The 19410-nt window shown below is 44.2% G+C and overlaps 1 protein-coding gene across 1 annotated transcript; it reads left to right on the plus strand.

Moving 5' to 3' along the window:
- Positions 1-1121: 1121 nt before the first annotated feature.
- On the plus strand, positions 1122-14886 carry LMAN1 (lectin, mannose binding 1). Its single transcript, XM_054179272.1, has 13 exons — positions 1122-1362; positions 3145-3299; positions 3382-3489; positions 4914-4975; positions 5568-5667; positions 6630-6753; positions 7105-7163; positions 7759-7891; positions 8815-9008; positions 9105-9175; positions 12816-12969; positions 13681-13802; positions 14770-14886. Exons 1-13 carry the CDS (start codon positions 1152-1154, stop codon positions 14804-14806), a joined length of 1530 nt encoding a protein of 509 aa, XP_054035247.1. The 5' UTR covers positions 1122-1151; the 3' UTR covers positions 14807-14886.
- The last annotated feature ends 4524 nt before the right edge of the window (positions 14887-19410 follow it).

Genomic DNA, 19410 nt, shown 5'->3' on the forward strand with positions numbered 1-19410 from the left:
AATGAGTCCAAGATCCTCCTCCTCCTCTTCAGCAGCTTCTGAAGCTACTTACTGCCTCTTAAATTCCTCCTACTCTCAGATTAGTTAAGAGCAAAAGAAGGGATGTCAGCAACAAGCTGGTATGAAGAGTAGCACAAAACACAAGGGTGGAAAGAAACTTTAAAAAACCACTCCTACTCATTTTTCAGGAACCCACTACTTTCATCTGTAATGAGGCTGTAAGAGCAATAGATGGAATTACAGAACAAAAGAGACAGTTCTAACTGTCGGTTCAGTCACCAATTTCAAGGGGGCATACGCCGGTCAGGTGGGCCCGTCCCTCCACCAAAACAAAGGCAACACCTGCCTCGCTCTGCAACGCTGCACACTGACAAACATCCATCCGTATTTCTCACCTTCATAAATCTGACCCTCCCTGAAGCAGCGTCCGGAACACTAACCAGCTGCTCACACACTCGAGGGCGTATCACGGGTTTGCTTGGCACACTTCACGTGATCTCCCGTGCCGAGGAGCTGCACTGCTTTTTTGTCAAGATTTCCGACTATCCTAGAAAGGAACAGACAAAGCCTGTGTAAGCAGGATCTTTGCTACGAAAGTAATATTGAGAGCTGATCGTTGCCCCATCTGATACGCTGCAGGCTGTTAATGGCACACACCCTTGCCACAGGCTGCAGTACACGGGGAACGCCGCAGCTCCGCCGAGGCTCAGCCGCTCCCAGAGGAGCAGGCCGCCGGCCCGCAGGCCGTTCCTACAGCCGCTCGCACCACCGCGGCCATGCGGAGTCTGCCGGACACCCCTGAGGGAACGGCGGCTCGCCGGCACCCAGGGCTGCTCAGAACCCTGCCAGGCGCCGAGGGCCGGGCTCCTCCAGGACCCATCCGTTCTCAGGGATGAGCCGTACCGGGGAACCCTACCCCACGCGCCGCACCCGGCGAGAGAGCCGAGGCCGCTCCCGAGAGCGGCAGCGGAAGCACACCAAAGCTCCCCGCGGCTCCGCACGCTCCACCCAGACCCGGCACCCTCCCACCGGCCTCGGAAGCGCCCCGGCCAGCGCCGCCCTCCCCGGCCGGCCCCGCCGCCGCGCCCCTTGCCCGGCCAATCGCGCGGCGCCCTGTTGGCGGCACCCGCCGGCCCGCAGCACGGGCCAAGATGGCGGCGCGCGCGCAGGGGGGCGGCCTGGCGGCGTCCTTCCTCGCTGCTGCCCTGCTCGCCTTCGGCCACCTGCAGAGCGCTCTCGGGCAGGCGGCGGGAGACGCGGCGGCAGCTCTGCCGCACCGTCGCTTTGAGTACAAATACAGCTTTAAGGGACCACACCTGGTGCAGGCGGACGGGACGGTGCCGTTCTGGGTTCATACGGGCAGTAAGTGCCGGGCGCGGGGCGGCGAAGTGCGAGCGGGACCGCGCCGGCAGCTGCGGGGAGCTCCGAAACGGGCCCGTTCTTCTCGTTACTTTAGGAGGTGGCACGGGAAAGAGCCACCCCCAGGCCGTGCCCGGGGGCTGAGGGACGCGGTGGAGACGGAATCATCGAATCGTTTCTATGATTCTGTCATGGCCTATGGAGTCCAGCTCCCACCTACCACCACCGTGGCCACTGCACCGCCTCCCCCACTGCCCTGTCCACGCGGTTTCCGAACGCCTCCAAGGACGGCGCTCCGCCGTCTCCTTGGGCTGCCTGTTGCAATGCCCGAGCGCTATTTCAGTAAAGAATTTTTGCCTAATATCAAATCTAAACCTCCCCTGGCTCAGCTTGAGACCGTGAGGGGGGGGCGGGGGAGGGGGCGGCAGGACCCGTCAGCCTCGGTGGGGCGCCGGGGGGCTGCCAAGGCACCGGGTGCAAGATGCAGGGAGTCCTGCAGCTGCCGAAAGGGAGAAGAGCCGGACTTGGCGCCACCGGCTCTCCCCGTCGTCTCCCGAGCCTTCAGCCTCCCTCGGCAGAGCTGAGCCGCGGGCAGAGACAGATCGAGCCTGCAGCCAGCGCCGTGGGTACCCCCACCCCGCGCCCGCGGGCCCCTTCTTGTGGATTTCCACGTTGCCCGAGAGGGACAGAGGAGACGCCGCGATAGCGTTTAAAACGCCAGCAAATACTCGCCCAGTTTCTTTGGCATGAGGTTGGAAGTTACTCAGCTGGTGCTGTGGCAGCTCCATTGCTAAGGGTGACGAAACCTCGTGAAGTGATGATGTGTCACTGCGAGTCAACAGGAAAAGTCGGCCTCTCGCCTGTGCGCTGGACCCGAGGCAGGCTGCTGATGCTCCTGTGCGCTAGGAATCCTGTTGGAATCCATACTTTAAAAGCTTGAGACAGGAAGTCTGCCCTGGCAAACACAACCTATTGCAACAGTTTATGCAATTTGTGTCCCCTGCAGTAGGGGTTAAGGATTGGGAGGTGCTCAGACACCCGGTCTTCCATACAGTCCCCTTCTAAAACAATGATTTTTACTGTGCATAAAGTGCTACCGTACTGTGAGCTTCCCTGCAGTAGCTTCTGTGCATTGTTTGGCTCCTTAACAGACCTCAGTTTATGTTCACTCCCAAGTACTAATTCTTTCCATATTTGATGTTATGCTACAGGTGGCACAAAGGAAACTGTCTTTAGATGAGCTTTTCCCCCCTGCTTTTTAAAGCAGCTAATCACGAAAATAAATGTTACTTAATACAAATTATTTTCTCTCTAAATGCTGGCCTGTTCTTTCAAACTATTAAACAGAAAATTAGAACATCCTTTTAAAATGTAGAACAGAAATCTGTTTTATGGAAAGTCATGGGATAGAGCAGAAAGCTTAACCTTATTGTTGGAGTTTTTAAAAAGATTTATTTAATGCTCACCTTAACAGCAAGACCGCTGTTCCATTAAGCTGTACATTTTGGTCACAAATGGAAGGCAATTAAATCCTCCATGAAGCAGTACTGAGGTTCTTGAAAGTAAAGATTGGGTGGACTGAAAGGGGGGTGAGGGGAAAAATGTTGGGTTCCACACACCTCCCACCTCTCCACCCAAGTGCTTGAATGCTCCACTGAAGTTATTTTGAAAGCTCTTCCCTGGCTGAGGTGACCAGAAAGTTCTGTGAGTTTAGGAGACCTGTTAATCGACTGGTTCAGCACTCCCAGTACTTTCATGTACTCACTTGGTTCCTTCCCTTTCTAGATGCCATACCCAGCGCAGACCAGATTCGTATAACGACATCTTTGAAAAGCCAAAGAGGGTCAGTGTGGACAAAAACCAAGTCAATATTTGAGTACTGGGAAGTGGAAGTGACCTTTCGAGTTACCGGAAGAGGCCGCATTGGAGCTGATGGATTGGTATCCAGAATTTGATCTAACTGGGAAATAGATACACTGTAAAAAGTGACTCCTGACTTACAGTTCTTGTTTTCTGTAACAGGCAATCTGGTTTACAGAAGAGCAAGGCTTGGAAGGTCCTGTCTTTGGGGCAGCTGATAAATGGAATGGTGTTGGAATTTTCTTTGATTCTTTTGACAATGATGGAAAGGTTAGTCAGAAGCAAACTCTTCTAGCAAAGATTCTGGAGTAATTTCCTGCCTGTTTCATGAACGTACCTTTGTGGAAAAAGCTTCAGAGATGAAGCCTAGCAAATAATTGGTCTTCTCTCTGTGAACACTGAGGGAAAATAGCCTGTATACGTGTACAAGCTGAAACTTGGAACGTTCATGTACAATTTGAAATGCTGATGTTTCTAAAGGTGTGTGCTTTGGAAGAGGTATATTCATCTATGTTTAGCTCTTATCTGGGCTAAACTACAGCAGTTCTTCTAGCACCCAGTGACCCTTCCCCAGCAGAGGAGAGGGATGAGGAAAAGGAGAAAAGAACCAGAGGCTGAAGTAAAAACAGCTTAAATGAAATAGCCAAATTAGCGTCAGTACAAGATACATATAATTATGCTCACCCCAGAAAAAACACAGCAGTCACAACGTCCAGGAAAGCAGTCCTCAGTAGCAGGAAAGGAGCGAGGAGGAGCGCTAACAGGAGCCTGTCCTCCTTGCCAGCTCCCTCTTTCATACTGAGCGTGATATTCATGGTATGCGGCACACCTGTGGCCCACTCAGGTCAGCTGTCCTGGCTGCCTCAGCTGTTGATGGCCCACAGCCCACAGCTGGCCTGTGATTGTGTCCCAGCAAAACCAGGACAGTACTGTATCAAAATAATGACACTGTGGAAATGCAAATTTCTGTGTCTTCAGAGATGGTCTTTTTCTTGGAACAGACCTGCCTTGAGTAGTTCAGCAGCAAAAATTCTGTGGCCGATGGAGGTCACAGTTGCCATTTCGAAGCATTCATGAGTGCAGCCCAAGTCTAATTACCTCAGAGCATAGCATAGACAAAGGTGTTCAATACTCACGGTTGATGGGCAGTCCATTTTCTGCTGGGGGTCATGTCTGGATGCAAGCACACACGACCACTTGAAAGGCAGTGGAAAATCAGTTTTAACATCAGCATCACAAGCAGGGTGTATTTAGTTGGCAGTACTAGATGAACTCTCCTTCTGGATGATACCTTATTAGGCTGAGGACATAGCCCCACAGTCTGTTATGAAGAAATTTACTGCAGCCAACATCTGGGAGAAGACATCTGGAAATGAAGGCAGAAGGGAGATGAACTCCCAAATCTAGGAGTCTGTTCTGCCAGTAGCATTTTAGCTTATTCTTATCCTCTAGCAGTGTAAATAACTAGAGAAGTGTTCAACAGGCTTTGTTTAGACTCTGACGTAGCTCCTGAGGTTTTTCTAATGACTGTGCCAGGTCATATATGTGATCCTGGGGTACAGGTAGAATAAGCACATCTGTGGTGTGTCTGTAGTGTAATGACTTCAGGTGCTTCATGGCAGAAAGGCTACTGGTGATGTTACTTACGTTTCACTTTGGATTAAACAATTCCATTTGTTTACTGTTTCTTCTAGAAAAACAATCCTGGAGTGATTGTCGTAGGCAACAATGGAAAACTTCTGTACGACCATCAGAAGTAAGCGTATTTTCAGAGTTTGTGAGAAATACCTGCTTTTGAATGATGATTTGTTGCACTCTGAGAGACATTAGAAAGGTTTATTTCACATGAAACTTTAACGTTTCCTTTACATTTGAGTTTTCCTGTATGTCAAAACACTGCTTTGGCGGTAGCAGCACAGAAATCGCGTATTTAAAAGGCACGTGTCCCTTGGGATGTGCAAACTCAGATAAAGGAAGATACAGACTTCTTACCTCTTCGTTGCTTATGAGCGTCTTCTACACAACTAGTGACTGGCAGAAGTGACTAACTGAAGCCTAATTGCCTGTTACCAAAAGTAATTGATTTAAGTTTCATTTCTGATTGTCGATTGTCAGCAGCACAATTGACAGCTTTTTGGGCTCTCTGAAAAGAGGGGTCTCTAGCTCAGCTGACACAGTCCGGACTGTGGGTTATTTCCATCTCAGTTCACAGGTGCAGGAATATGTCTTAAAAGCAAACAGATCTCCCCATTACTGCATTCTGTCCATGTTGTGTCCCGTGTAAAACGTCTTTGTCCTAGCTGATAAATCGTAAGACCCATTTTTATGCAAGCTGTCTTCTTGTACAGCGATGGTTCCACACAAGCACTGGCATCCTGTCAGAGGGACTTCCGCAACAAGCCCTATCCTGTCCGAGTGAAGGTCACATACTACCAGAAAACACTGACTGTGAGTGCTCTGAAAGAATGTCATTGCTCTTGTTCCTCAGCTTTCTGAGTGTGATGTTGGGGACACTGTTTGGAAACCCAAAAGACCCCATACCGTTAATTCCAGTACTCTTGAAAACGTTGAGCTTAGTAGCAGAAGTTGGAAGGAGATGCAGTATGTGGAAGGAGATGCAGTATGTTCAAAGCTGGAAAAGTTCCTTGAGCTACATTACTGCAACTCTGTGGTTTCCTGAGCTGCTTTGGCAGGTGTTGCCGATTTCTTTTGTTGTGCCTTGGGAGTCAGCTGTGCTCGTGTACTCGCAAGCGCTCAGAGCCCTCTGTGGTTATTGACTTGCCTGCAGAAGTGTCCCAAAAGCCTGTATGGGTTCCTCACTGCAGTAGTTTTAGGCTACACTCGCCTTCCATGCAGCTCTTATTTGAGCGGTATTTCTCAAGCTGATCTGAGAGCTACATAGTCTTTTGAAGCTGAAGAGAAGAGGTTCTTGAAACATGACTGAAAAAACAAGGCTTGCTCTTTGACAGTAGGTGGAAATTCACTGCTTGAGCCGTCCCACCTCCACGAAGTAGCAGAGCTTGGAAGATTGGAGAAGATAGGAAGTCTTTAAGACTTCTGAAGTACTATAATCAGATGACTCTGAATTGGCTTCTGAGAAGAGGCTATTCCTAGCTATTAACCATGCAACCTTTGTAGTAAAAGTTTGTCTAAAAGTCAACATGTGTGCACCTAAAAGAGGGTGAACCTTGCACTGTGTTGTAATGGTAAAAGATCTTTGTTACTCTGGAGTGAAAATTCTATGTCAGGCCCAGAGCTGCTCTCTTTTTGACCGTGACTATATGTGGCAGTTTCTTTTGTCCCTCTCGGGGCGATAGAGGATCTGTGCAGCCTCAAACCAGGACGCTGTAAACTGATAAAGCAATTAACACAAAGAGATGTGTATGGTAAAAATTGTGTTTATCCTTCAGGTATTAATTAACAACGGCTTTACTCCAGATAAAGAAGACTATGAGTTTTGTGCCAAAGTGGAAGATATGGCGTTGCCATCACAGGGATATTTCGGAATATCTGCGGCAACGGGGGGCCTTGCAGGTAGCAAATGTTTAAAACTCTGGCAAATGGTGTGGGGACTTGCAGGGATCGTGAGTGAGGGGTTTTTACAGCTGATGTTGGCCCATTACACCAATTTTTGGCCATGTTGATGTGGTTAATCCACTCCCTTTTCCAAAGTACGGATATGCTTAGGCCTTTTCCTGGCCAGAGCAGAAGGACTTTCATTTTGTCCTGACAAAGAGGTGCAGTCTCGTTCCTTGCTGCATAAAGTCTTGGGAGGATGCTGCCACCTGAATATCCTTTGCAAGTGCAGGGTTGATTTGGAAAGTACAAGGATTTGTAGCATGTAGCAGTTTCAATTAACAGGTTTTTTTAATGTGTTGAATACAGATGATCACGATGTCCTGTCTTTCCTCACCTTCCAGCTGACTGAGCCTGGGAAGGAAGCAGTAAGCATCTGCATGCATCATTTATAAAATACGTTACGGTGTGTGATTTATATGTAGCACTAGGTTATGGCATTTTGTCTTAAGTCATACTTGGCATTTCTGTTCCAGGGCTGTGGCATGTAGCTGTGCTGTCACCTGTTTTAGAAAAACTAGGCTAATGCTATAATGGATTTTAATTAACATTTCCAAGACCAGAATTCTTAAAGCAACACTGAATCACCCAAAAGCTTGATATTAAATCAAAACATGCAGAGGAAACAAACTAAAATGTACACTGTGTTGGGAAAGTAGACAAATAATCTGTTCTTGCTTTCAGCTTCCCACACATCTAGAACAGTTTTGTACTAAACAGCATCTGTGCTTGCGAGATTAGATTTCTTTTTAATCGCAGAAAGTACACCTGTGACAGGAAAAATCTGTGGGTCTCCATAGGGACATCTGATTCCTCTCTTCAAAATATAGTAATGTGCTCAACTAGTTGTGTTGTGTCTTCCAATCTGAAATCTGAACAGTCTTTGTGGAGAATAAGTTATATAGGAGTGGTGGAGAACATAAAAAATATCTCCTCCCCTCCTCCTTGGATAATGTTTTGAAGCCAACAACAGGTGCAGAAATTCCTCAACAAGATAAAGAGAAATATCAAGAAGAGTTTGAGCACTTTCAACAAGAACTGGATAAAAAGAAAGAAGAATTTCAAAAGGAACATCCTGATGTCCAAGGACAGCCAGGCAAGTTATTTCAGCAGTTTTTCAGTTGTCAAGGAAAACCTTTGCTTTCTGGGATATTCGGAAGTAGGGCCCAGCCTCACAGCGCTTCTACTGATGCCACTTTAGTTAAGAATCTTTGATCTTTTGTTTATGAGGACATATCTGAAATACAAAGTCACTTTTGTCATGCCTGGATTTTTTTTTTTTTAGAACTGTTTATTTGAAAGCATAATGGAAGCCAGGCTCTTTCTTACTGTTGTGGATCGAATTGTTTGTATTTGAACGCACACCTATCAGGATGGTACTTCAGGCACCTAGGCCTGGAATTTCAGGTTGTCATCTTCTTCTGCACAGTGATCAGTTATGACTGTTGTACAGGTCCTGCACCATTTTATCTTCATCTGTATTTTTTTAAATACTGTCCAGCCTTCCACTGATAAGAAATAATAATCTTTTTGCCACGGTCTTTTGGAATTTCTGATGTTGTTGAGGCTGTGGAGGAACTCTCTCAGAGTATGCAGTCACTTGACTATTTCAAGCTACGTTTTCAAGCTTACATATTCTACAAAGCAGCTGTTAATGCCTGCACATCCCCTCGGACAGTTGGTAATACAATGCCAGCTTATGCAAAGGTAGCTGCCTCCTAGTAATGGCAGCATCCTGTTTCCATTTTATGTGGCACATTAGCCAAGTATTGAAATAGGAGCTCCAAGACAGAGCCTGGGTTTGAATATGTGGGATATGTGTGAGTTGTTCTGTGCAGTTGTTCTGATCCCACTCGGGTATTCCTTGTCACGGCAAGGGTGATAAATAAACACCGAATACATCAAATGGTGGGGAACAAAGTACATGCATGTGGAACCCTGGAAGGAAAAGGTTACAGTGCAACTCAACATTAGAGGATTGCAGATATATGCCAACAGCCTGTGCTTTTGTCCTGTCAGCGGATGACCCTTTCGAAACTGTCAGCGATCGTGAACTGAGGCAAATCTTTGAGGGGCAGAATCGAATCCATCTTGAAATCAAACAGCTGAACAGGCAACTGGACATGATCCTGGATGAGCAGCGGAAGTACGTCTCTGCGGTCACAGAGGAGATCGCGAAGAGAGGAGCTGGTGTTCCAGCTCAACAAGGACAGGCAAGTGAAACAATGCATCGTGATTGACGCCCCAGCTTGATTTGCTTTTTCCAAGACCATGCTGATCTTTTTCTCACCCCTACTCTCCACTGCCAGGTTTCCCAGCAAGGGTTTGAGACAGTTGTGAAAACTCAAGAAGAGGTCATTAGACAAGTAACTGAAATGAGGTAAATGCTTTCTAAATGTTAAGGCTGTGTTTTGAATTTCATACTGTTTTCCAGCTTCTAAATCCTTTTATTGTTTCAGGAGAAGAATATTTACAAACTTGAAATTTCTCCTCTGTGTCAGTTCCTTAGTGATGAAATTAAAATAACTCTGCATGTAATAAAAGTTTTTGAGAATTATTGATTATTCTTCCAATTACTCCTTTCTGGGTTTTGCTAAAGTAGTTTGATTCTTTCGTCAGTACAGACATACGTTATCTGCGGGGCTTTTCCCTAATGTTGCTATGATCGTCTGAAGCTCATCCATTGATTACTCCTCCGTAGTGTTAATTATTTTTTTTATATCACAAAAAGTATTCCCATTTATGTCAAGTCTCTCAGAATTCCAGGCCTCGGATAGGCCTTGGTTGGTAGTTTTGTGTCTTTCTTTTTTCCTTTGCTTTCTACTGTAGGTTAACCTTTTTTATCATTAGGAGTAGGGCTAGGCCTTAAGAGAGCACTGCAGCTGAAACACGGGCCATAGCTGGAAAATACATAACATCCTCCCTTGGCCTGAACTTCTTAAAACAAGGGGAGAAGCAGCGCAGTTTCCTTTGGAAGCTACATCACTAAATTAGGTAAAAGTCTGACCTTGAAGGTGCTATGCTGCTGAAATAGATATGAGAAAATTCCTGTGCTTCATAGGAAAGTTTGTGTGCTGCTTCAAAGATGCTCTACAATTTCTGTCTTTAGCAGCAACAGCTTTAAGTTGCTTTAACTCTTCATTTATAGTACTTAAAACATTCCGTACCTTGGGCTTATGAAAAGGAGAAAAGCAATTCCTGCAGCTGAGGGTTTTTCCTGTGTTAGCTCAAGGGCAGCTCTGGTTATTTATCTAAGTAGGTCAGTTTTTTTGTGGAAGGAAGATTAGAGTGCTTCCATTTTTGCACTTGTTCTTCCCCAAAAGCTTTTATGTTAATATTCTTGCCAAATCTTTATACCTTGCAAGCAAATTAGATTTTCTTGTTACTATTGGCAGTCTGCCCTTTTAGTGGGTATGGGTTTGCATAACATCATCCTAAATATTTTTCTTAGATTAAAGAAACTTTTTATTTATAGACAGACATGACCAGCCCGCTGTTGCGCCGCTGGTCATCCCGGCGGAGAAGGACTTACTGTCCAAAGCAATTTTCTTGTCAAGATTTGTGGATTTCTTAATCATCTGATTACAGAGGAATCTTGCATGTTCATACAATAGAAACCATCAGCGTGGTACCGTTCATGCAAAAGCAAATGTAAATTAAATTTGATAGAGACCGTGTCTACTTAAGGAGGTTGTTCCGCTTTTAACAAACAGCACGTCAGCCTGGGGGAGGGGGGGTGTGCAGACCTCTGTTAATGACATAGAGATTGGTGGTATTAGGGAGGGAGCGGAACAAAATGGGCGTCACAGTTGTGCTCCAGTACTGAAAGCAGTGGGGCAAGATAAACAGTGTGGTGCGTGTGCCCAGTCGGGGTTACTATCAGCAGGTACCAGGCAGTGGCCATAATGGTGGTTGCAGGGCTCTCTGCATTCAGGAAGAAACTCTTCCAGTGAAAAATTTGCTTGTAGCACAGATGATTCAAAGCACAGGAAAATATTAGTCAATCTTTAAATACAACACAAAAATATAAAGTAATTCCCGGCATATATGCTAATTTGAGTTGTGACACAGGGAGTTCCAAAGCAGAAATGCACAATGAGAGAAAGCAACAGCTGCTTTGGTTAGTTCTGTTTGCAGTGGCTTCCAGAAACAAAGGCCTGGGGTTTGGTAGCTCCTTTTGGTAACTTTGCAGCAGTATGAACCATGTTATTGAGGTCAGTACTGGGAGTTTTGCAGAAGTCCAGGGCTAACCCCACCTGGCCTAGAGTACGCTGTGTTACCTGGAGCAACTGCCGACATTACTGTGGAAAGCACATGATCTTCTAACACATGCTGGAAGTGGGACTGAGCTTTTACAAAGGTGACAGCACAGAGTGAATTCTTGGATCTTTTTGTTACTGGAAGTGAAAACAGGTGGGTTTTTCTGGGTGGTGTGGGAAGCGTGCAGAGTACTGGTTTGTGTTTCAAAGTGGGGTTTTTTAAGAGTTGCTGGTAGTCTTCAGCTTGAAGTATGTTGCTGATCCAGCATTTAGGAAGGGCTGTAATTACTGACTGCATCTCTTAAGGTGGTGTGTCTGCAACTCAGTATCACTGTGTAGATCAGTTTGGTGCGTGGCTTTGACTTGGTACGGAGCTGCTTCAGGTAGTTTAAACGTGCTGCGTGGTTCTCCCAACAGCACAAAAGCGGCTGGAGCACTAGCAGACCCGTGCTTGCGCTTCAAGCTTCCAGAGACTTGTCATGGTGCCTTTAAACAGAATATGTACAGTACTACTTTTCTTGGTCATCTGCTTGTGGGGGCTTTTATTTTTAGTTCTGTGCAGTTTGAGTTTTAAGGGCATGCAGAGCAGCTGATGCACAGCTTCATCTTCGTGAAGACTACTCGTAAACATTAAAGTTTCGACCCTTCACTTGAGGTTTTCTCATTTTGTGTAACACACGTACCGTCAGATGTTGTTGCCGGGTTTCTAAGCTAACAGTGTTCAAGCCAGGTTTTGTGGTTTGTTTTCCTGTGTAAAAGTTAAAATTGACAGTGCTCAAGGTCAAGCTGAATGGGGATTTGGGCAGCCTGATGTAGTGAAAGAAAGATGTCCCTGCCTGTGGCAGAGGCGTCAGACCAGGCAAACTTTGAAGGTCCCTTCCGCTCCAAACCATTCCATGATACTATGATAAATTGCTGACCACCGTACAAAGAGGTCTGCACCTTGAAGGCATTGAAGTAAGCTCTCATCTGAACCAATTGTAAAGTTTTAAGTAAATTAAAAAGAAATCCAAAGGCATACATTGTGATTGTTTATTCTGTTAATAATGAAGAGATTAACATTCACATGGTAAATATTTTAGCTGTAAAATAATCCTCTTTGCAACTGAAAAGAAACATCAGAGTAGAGGGGGAATTATATAAACATATTGATTAGAGATTAAGGGGTTTTTCTCTCATTGACTAATTTGCCTCAAACAAAATTAGTTATGGAGCCTCAACTTTTTATGGATTTAACGTGATTTGTTGTAGAAGCAAAATGAATTCACATGAAGACAACGTTGAGTATTACAACAATGCACGCAGGAAATGAGTTTCTCGTATAAATGATAATCATGAAACAAGGATGTATCTAAATCTTTTCTTATCCCTAAAGCCTCTTCTTTATTTTTGTTTCTTACATGACTGGATTTATTTATTTATTTTTCAAACAGATTTTGGTTTTCTTCAAAGATTGCATTAAACTCTGCTTATCCCAAAGCCTCGGCAAGAGCCTCAGATAAAACTCTCGGTTTAGACTTCATCAGTCAGGCAAAGCAGATGTCTAGCCAGATCTTGTTTTCAATGTGCTTGTGGGAGGTGGTGCACTGCACAAATTCAAACTGAATTTTTTGAGTAAGGAATTATTTTTTGACAGGTATTCTTGGAAGGTAGAAAAAGTATTTTCTGCCTTTTGGGGCAACTGTGTCTTTCAAATTAATTTAAACAGACTAAAAACTGCTGTTCCATGCTGAAAGATGTTTTGTCATTGTCTCATTTCAGAAATTCCATGGCTGATACTCTGAGGTTGATCAGTGGAGCTCAACATCCTGGCTCTGTTGCAGGAGCCTATGAAACAACTCAGCACTTCAATGACATCAAAGAACACCTTCATGTAGTAAAAAGGGACATTGAGCATTTAGTACAACGAAATATGGTAATTTATGTGCTGGAAGTGTAACACTTCTTTATTTGGCTGTTAGTGAAAAAGCTAGGATGAGCCAGCATGCAATTTATAGAGCAATTAATCCTTCATTAAGCTGCTTCACTAAAACTGCGCTGCCTTGACCTAACTGCATGATCTGTGTCTCGATGAGAAGTTTTCCACAAAGAGCATGATTTTTAGTCTAATTTCCTGTGGAAACAAGGTCAAGCAATTAGGTTTTCTGGGTGGTTTTTTGTGTGTTTGTCTCCCTGCTTTTCAGCTCCATACAGAGGACATTCTCTATTACTTCTGCACAAAAGGGAGAGCTTTAATCATGAGAAGCTCAGGCAGCTACGCTTAAGGTCTGCAAGTGTGAAAGATGACCGCATTCACGTCCAGGAGCACCTTAGTCTAGCCTAGGTAGCAGTTAAGCTGAATTAGCTTAGGATCCCACCAAGGGATCTTTATTTCAGGGCTGATTTACCAAAGATTTATTCCTTTCCTTGTAACCCTCAAACGAACAGTCAGTTTTATCTGAGAAACAAAGGCGAAAAAGGAGAGACAAAGAGTAAGGTTTATGATTTTTCAGAGTACTGTCATTTCCACCTTTTCACTTGTGTAGTTGCAAAGACCTTGTTTTGTTTCTTGCATGTAACAGTCTTTTAATGGCAGGTCTTGTTTGCCTTTCTTGTTTCCTCAAACACTGCTTTCCTTGTGTTTTAGCCAGCTAATGAGAAACTGAAGTGTCCAGACTTGCCGCCGTTTCCATCGTGCTTATCTACCGTGCACTTCTTCGTATTTGTAGCAGTGCAGACAGTGTTGTTCATTGCTTATATCATGTATAGGTAAGTATGTGTGCTCCGGTTCGAAGGCAGCAGGGCAAATGATTTTAGAACTTCTGACTGGAAATGCATTTGCAATGGGATGATTATGTTAATCTTCTTTAAACCAAGCCATCATTCAGAGCCCTTGGGTGGCCTCTAGTTCAACCTTCTGCTCAAAGCAGGGCCAACACTGAAATCAGACCAGGTTCCTCAGTATTTGGAGACTGCTCAGGTCTTAGTAATCGCTAAGAATGGAGAATTTACTGGCGACAGACCTCACTGGAAATGTTTAATCATAAAGTTTGTTTTGGTCTTACCCCACCTCCACAGTATATCTGGTGGGAACCTGCCCAGTTGCGGTTTGACTATTGTGTCTGCTTTCTGTCGTGAAACTGTCCCTGCCTCCTCACTTGAAGCCTTCTTTTGTCCGGGATGAACAAGCCAAGTTCTCTCCCCCTCTCCTCTTGAGGCATATGCTTCAGCTCTGACCACCATCCTTGAGGTCCTCTGCTGGACTCACTTCTTTTTGATGCCCTTGTAACCGTAGCAGCTGTGTGGTTGATCCACAGTATCTGTATCCACTAAGAGAAGAAATATGTTTTAGTGCCAGAGGGAAAAGGAAATCCCGTGTCATGTAAATTCTTGTGCTGCTTAGCTGCATGTGTTGCCTTTTCTGCGATGATCCTCAGGCCAATCAGATACTGAGAGGCTTCATTCAGATGTTCTTTCCGTTTCTGGCTTCTGTCCAGAATGTTTTGTTTCCTTCTGTGCCTGTTAGAAATTGGAGCTATAGTGACATTACCAGTGACTTTGTAAACACAAAAATTCCTGTCCTGTTTCTGTGACACCACATACATTTGCTTTCCCTAAGTCTCTGCTGACAAGGAATGCAATCTTCTGATCCCCAAATAAATACTGAATATTTAAAACAGTTAACTAGTCTTATACCATAAATACTTAATGAACTCTCCTCTGCTTTTTCTTTCAGAAGTCAACAAGAAGCAGCAGCCAAAAAGTTCTTTTGATGACCTGTACCTGTTGTGTGTACATAACAGCAGTATGTATGCACAGAAAATCTACATTCCTGTACACGAGGGAAATTTTAGTGTTTAAAATTGGAAATTGTTGAATTTTGTTAAACAAAAGGAGTTCTCATTTAAACTGTTGAAAAACAAGTAGCAGCAGAGAAAATGCTAGACAGGGGAAGACTGCAGACCCTATCGAGGTCTAGGTTTTCCTCCAGCTTTCTCGTAGATACTGGACGGCAAATGCCATATTGCTCTTCTGTTAAGATTTCAGATGAGGAAACTGAAACACCAGGCTTGGTGGCTGTTCATGAGAACTGCAGATGGGTGGTTTGTGCAGAGTGCTTTGCCAGTACCTGTCCTGACATACGAGTTTTTTTTTAAAAAAAATAATAATCAAATGTAACAAGCAGACCCAATTTTCTATTTTCCCCCAAAAAACCCAGACCCCAGACAAGTGTTCTTCTCTATTTTCTTCACCAGTTGGATGTAACGGCTTCAGAATTACAGTTAATTCTAACTTGTCATGGAATACAGGTTTAAACACTTTGTGATCTGTGGACACAAAGATGGCTTTTAACAGTCTGACTGTCGATGCCTGATGTGGAAAACAAACCACAGAGAACAGGCAAAGTCCTAGCTCCTTATTTTGGGTTTTGGCTTTAGGCTGTGAGGGAAACCATGAAGAAGTAACTTCAAGTATATTGTGGGACTGATTTCATTTTTGTAGTTTCAAAACCCTAATTTAGTTTGGCGACTGGGGAACCTTGTCGGCAAAGGTACCCTTGTTTTATACCTCTTCACATCTGATTTTATCAAGGATTTGTTTAGTGTTCACTTTTGTAAAGCTGTCCTGTCTTTCACCTATCAAATACAGACGGTTTAAATCTTGGCATGGCAAGTATTCTGTGCTACAGGTACTGATTATCAACCCTTTTTTTTCCACAAGCTTTTGCTTCAGACACGTTTTCAAATCCTGCAGCTGTTGTAGAACCAGTACCGTGCGTCAATTCCTGCTTTCATCTCAAAAGCATAAGACTGAATGTGTGGTTTTGATACTGCTCATCGGGTGAACATTTACTTCAGGAAAGAAACAAAGCAGATAGCCCAAATTAGGAATGCGAAATTAATTCATTTTGCCTTGTTTACATATCTGTGGTAACTTTGTCCTTGAGTTGTTTGCTTGTAGAGTTAGAATGGGGTGGGATGGTTTCTTAATATTCTCTACAATGCACAAATGCATCAGGATATTTCACTTGATTACCAACCTGTTTGAGTCTACAGAATCTATCTGGAATCTGGCATGCTACTACTACATTTCTACAGTGTGCTCTCCGAGTGTAACACATGCTGCCAAATTTGCTGTAATGCAGAACACTTCAGTATTGTGCCTGTCAGTTTGGAGAAATGATACATCTATGCAATGTATTTTATTACTTAGTGTCCAAAAAGTGGATCTGTGCTGTACCCATAGAACAACACCACTTACAGACCTATTTACAAAGCTACAGTATGTGATACACTGTAAGTGATAAAGCTGTATAAATTAATTACTACCTTTGAGCAGATTTTGCTGTACTGCTGGGAGAAAGCTTCAAGCTAGTCTTGCTGGATAAATACGATGAAAAAAAGCTTTTTCTAAATAAGCCAGAATAGAACAGGAGTTCATCCATTCAGTTCTTTCAACACCAGCAAATATTTACAGGTGCCTTGAGTCTAATCTATTAGAACCCTGACTCTTCTAGCTAAATTGATGTATTTTCTTAAATCATTCTGAACACGTACAGTGTTGTTCCGCTCAGTTGCAAGCCTTCCTGCATCAATGCAACACCTAAGCCGAACTCTCTTACACAGCAGGCTTTGCAAAACCCTTTCTAGAGCAAGGCTGGCAATTGCATTTTGCTGAGTCAATGCGTGTACCTGGCATAATGAGGAATAGCTCTCTAATAGCAGTTGGAAGCCTCTCTTTTTTGTTACTGTGAATTATCCAGCCCTAACTGTATTTTAAAGGTGGAGCAGCCCATGACTCTGTGTCTTTTGTTAGGAAGAAGAGAAGGCCGGGGATGGTGCTTAGGGGAAAATTACAATTGTCTCCTCCCGTGAAGCTCAGCTCGTGTGTTGATGCTGCTCATAGATCTGACATCTTGCGTGCACAACTGGGAAACTTTGGTGTTAGAGACCAGAGGGTCTAAAGCGTAACATCCAAAAAGTGCTAACTTTGCTTCGTGCTTCGTTTCAGTCTTCTCTCCTTGGAGCTTCCATAATTGCCTCATCACTCACTGGACCCAAGGAAAGCTCCCAACGGCCCAGCTCAACTTTTGTCCTGTTTGTTGCTGAAGTAGTAGCAACAAATTTGGAATTGAAGAGTATTTGTCAGTCAGTGTAGCCTCCTGTTATGTGTGGCTACTAGAAGTTTCTTTCAACACTGATCGTGCGGTTGATTCCTGCCGAAGAAAATTTCAGGACTAGGAGGAGAGGACACCTTGGAGTCCAGTTTGACAATATGGGGAAGAACAGGTCTAATAATTGTATTTGAAGTGTGGATAAGTAGCAAATATTTGGCAGTGCCAGGAGAATCTCATTGTACTGGTCAGGGTCTGTTAAATAAAGTCCCACCCAAGTCTTTCAACTGTCAAACTCACAACATGGTTCATAAATTCCTGTCTGAAGAAAATCTGACATTTATCGATGCATCGATTGCTGTAACACTGAAGACTGCCTGCTGTTGGGGTTTTGTGATTCAAACAGCTGACATTTTCCTACGTTTCTGACTAATGTAAATTGACACTTGGAGTTCAGAGATAACCTTATTTGAATAAAGATGCATATTTTTAATAAGCTTTGTGTCTTTTCATTTGGTACATGCCTATGAAATCCAAGCATGCCTTACCCCTTTGTTGTTCAGAGAGCTTGAACGCTGAGATCTGGGCTCAGTTCTGCCTGATCCTGGAGAGTTAACAGCAGTCGAGGCTGAGGCTCTGCCTGTAGGAAAGAGAGTGAGAATCAGAGAGGCATTCCAGTTGTAAAAGACCTTTAAGATCATCAAGTCCAACTGTTACCCAACTAGTCTGATGCTAAACACGGTTACCAAGGCGGGGGGGGGGAGAGGGAGAGAAAGTGGCAGCATGCAGCTGGAGTCAGACTACGTTTACAACCCTTCCAAAGCAGAGTGCAAGGTCTCTATAGAATGCTGAAAATTGTTGTATTAATGCCTGGTGAATACCAGGACACAGCTACACCTTTACAGATGAGGAGATACTATTTTGCAGGGGTTGGTTACACGCTGCTAACTAATAGAGTATCAGTGTATTTTTACTATGTAAAACCCGGTGACAGCATAGTGGAATTGACAGCACCTGTGCCCAGAAATCCGAGACTGACAGCGCTTGCCTCATTGCATGCCTCGACCTAGCTGCTCCTCAGCAATTACACAGAGTTTGTCCTCGGACACAGAGCCTCCGAAGAGGTCTCTCAGCAATCCTGCTTCTAAATGCAGAGTTGTGCATTTATTAATGCAACTTGTATTAGTGTGTTAAAATCCAGTCGTTTGCAGAAGATGCTTTGGTAATGGGCCTGGCTATTACTGGTGCAGTGGGAAGGGAGGTTTTATGAACCACAATACAAAGCAATACCCCAATGAGTCTTCTTTCCCTCTTTACCTACCTTCTGGCTCTTTTTTGTTTCTGTTTAATGAAAATTGTGCTGTGAATAGGCCTATACAACCCACCAAAAAGGAACAGAAACAAGGGAAAATTATACACACTCACTGACATCTTGAAATCAGTGAGAAAGATATGCTGGATCCAGACCACATTCATCCTGGCGGCAGGGGAGAGGGAGGTATTATATCCTCTGTGTTGCAGTCTCATGCAAGAGGGACTCTCAAAAGCTTGTGTAAGAGCATCAGGCTTGCCTTGAGCATCAGACACTTGGGGTCAAATGTGAAGCTGTCAGCTTCTAAGTCTCTTAAGAGCACAAAGAGTTGCTTGGTGGCTGCTCTGAGTATACAAAGCAGATCATTTTTCTGAGCTGAGGACTGCCTGTATCTTTGAAGTTCTTCAAATAAATTGCTCTCACCTGGGCACTCTGCTCCTGTTTGTCAGAGTACAACTTGCTTACCCAAAACAAGTCAGAGAGTGTGTGTGTGTGTGTCTCTCTCCTTGGGTGTGCAACTGCTGTGTTTGGTATGGGATTTTTTTACTATTCTGGTACTGTTCCAACATCAGCTGGTTGTCAGCTTTCCTGTCAGGTGTAAAAGTTTGCTCACCTTTCAACTTATGCATAGTTCTGAAAGCACACAGTGATCAATAAAACCAACTTTGGTTTAAGAAAGATGCTCTCTAGGTATCTGTAGGATATCAAAGTGGTTTTGTTGTGATTTGGAAGTCATGCCTCTGAATGATACTCTACTTCAGAAAGAAATCTGAAGTTTAATCAGTAATAATCCAGGATTACAGGATGTCCTGCCTCTTTTTTTTGGTTTGTTTTTAATAGTAACAGGTCTGCTTTAATTAGAAGCCTTTCTAATACAGATTAAGGCATTAGGCAAGCTGGAATCCTCCCATCTCTCAGTGAAATTATGAGAGTCCTGGGAGGCCCATTTA

The sequence above is a fragment of the Dryobates pubescens genome, assembly GCF_014839835.1.
Source record: "Dryobates pubescens isolate bDryPub1 chromosome Z unlocalized genomic scaffold, bDryPub1.pri SUPER_Z_unloc_1, whole genome shotgun sequence".
Lineage (NCBI taxonomy): Eukaryota > Metazoa > Chordata > Aves > Piciformes > Picidae > Dryobates > Dryobates pubescens.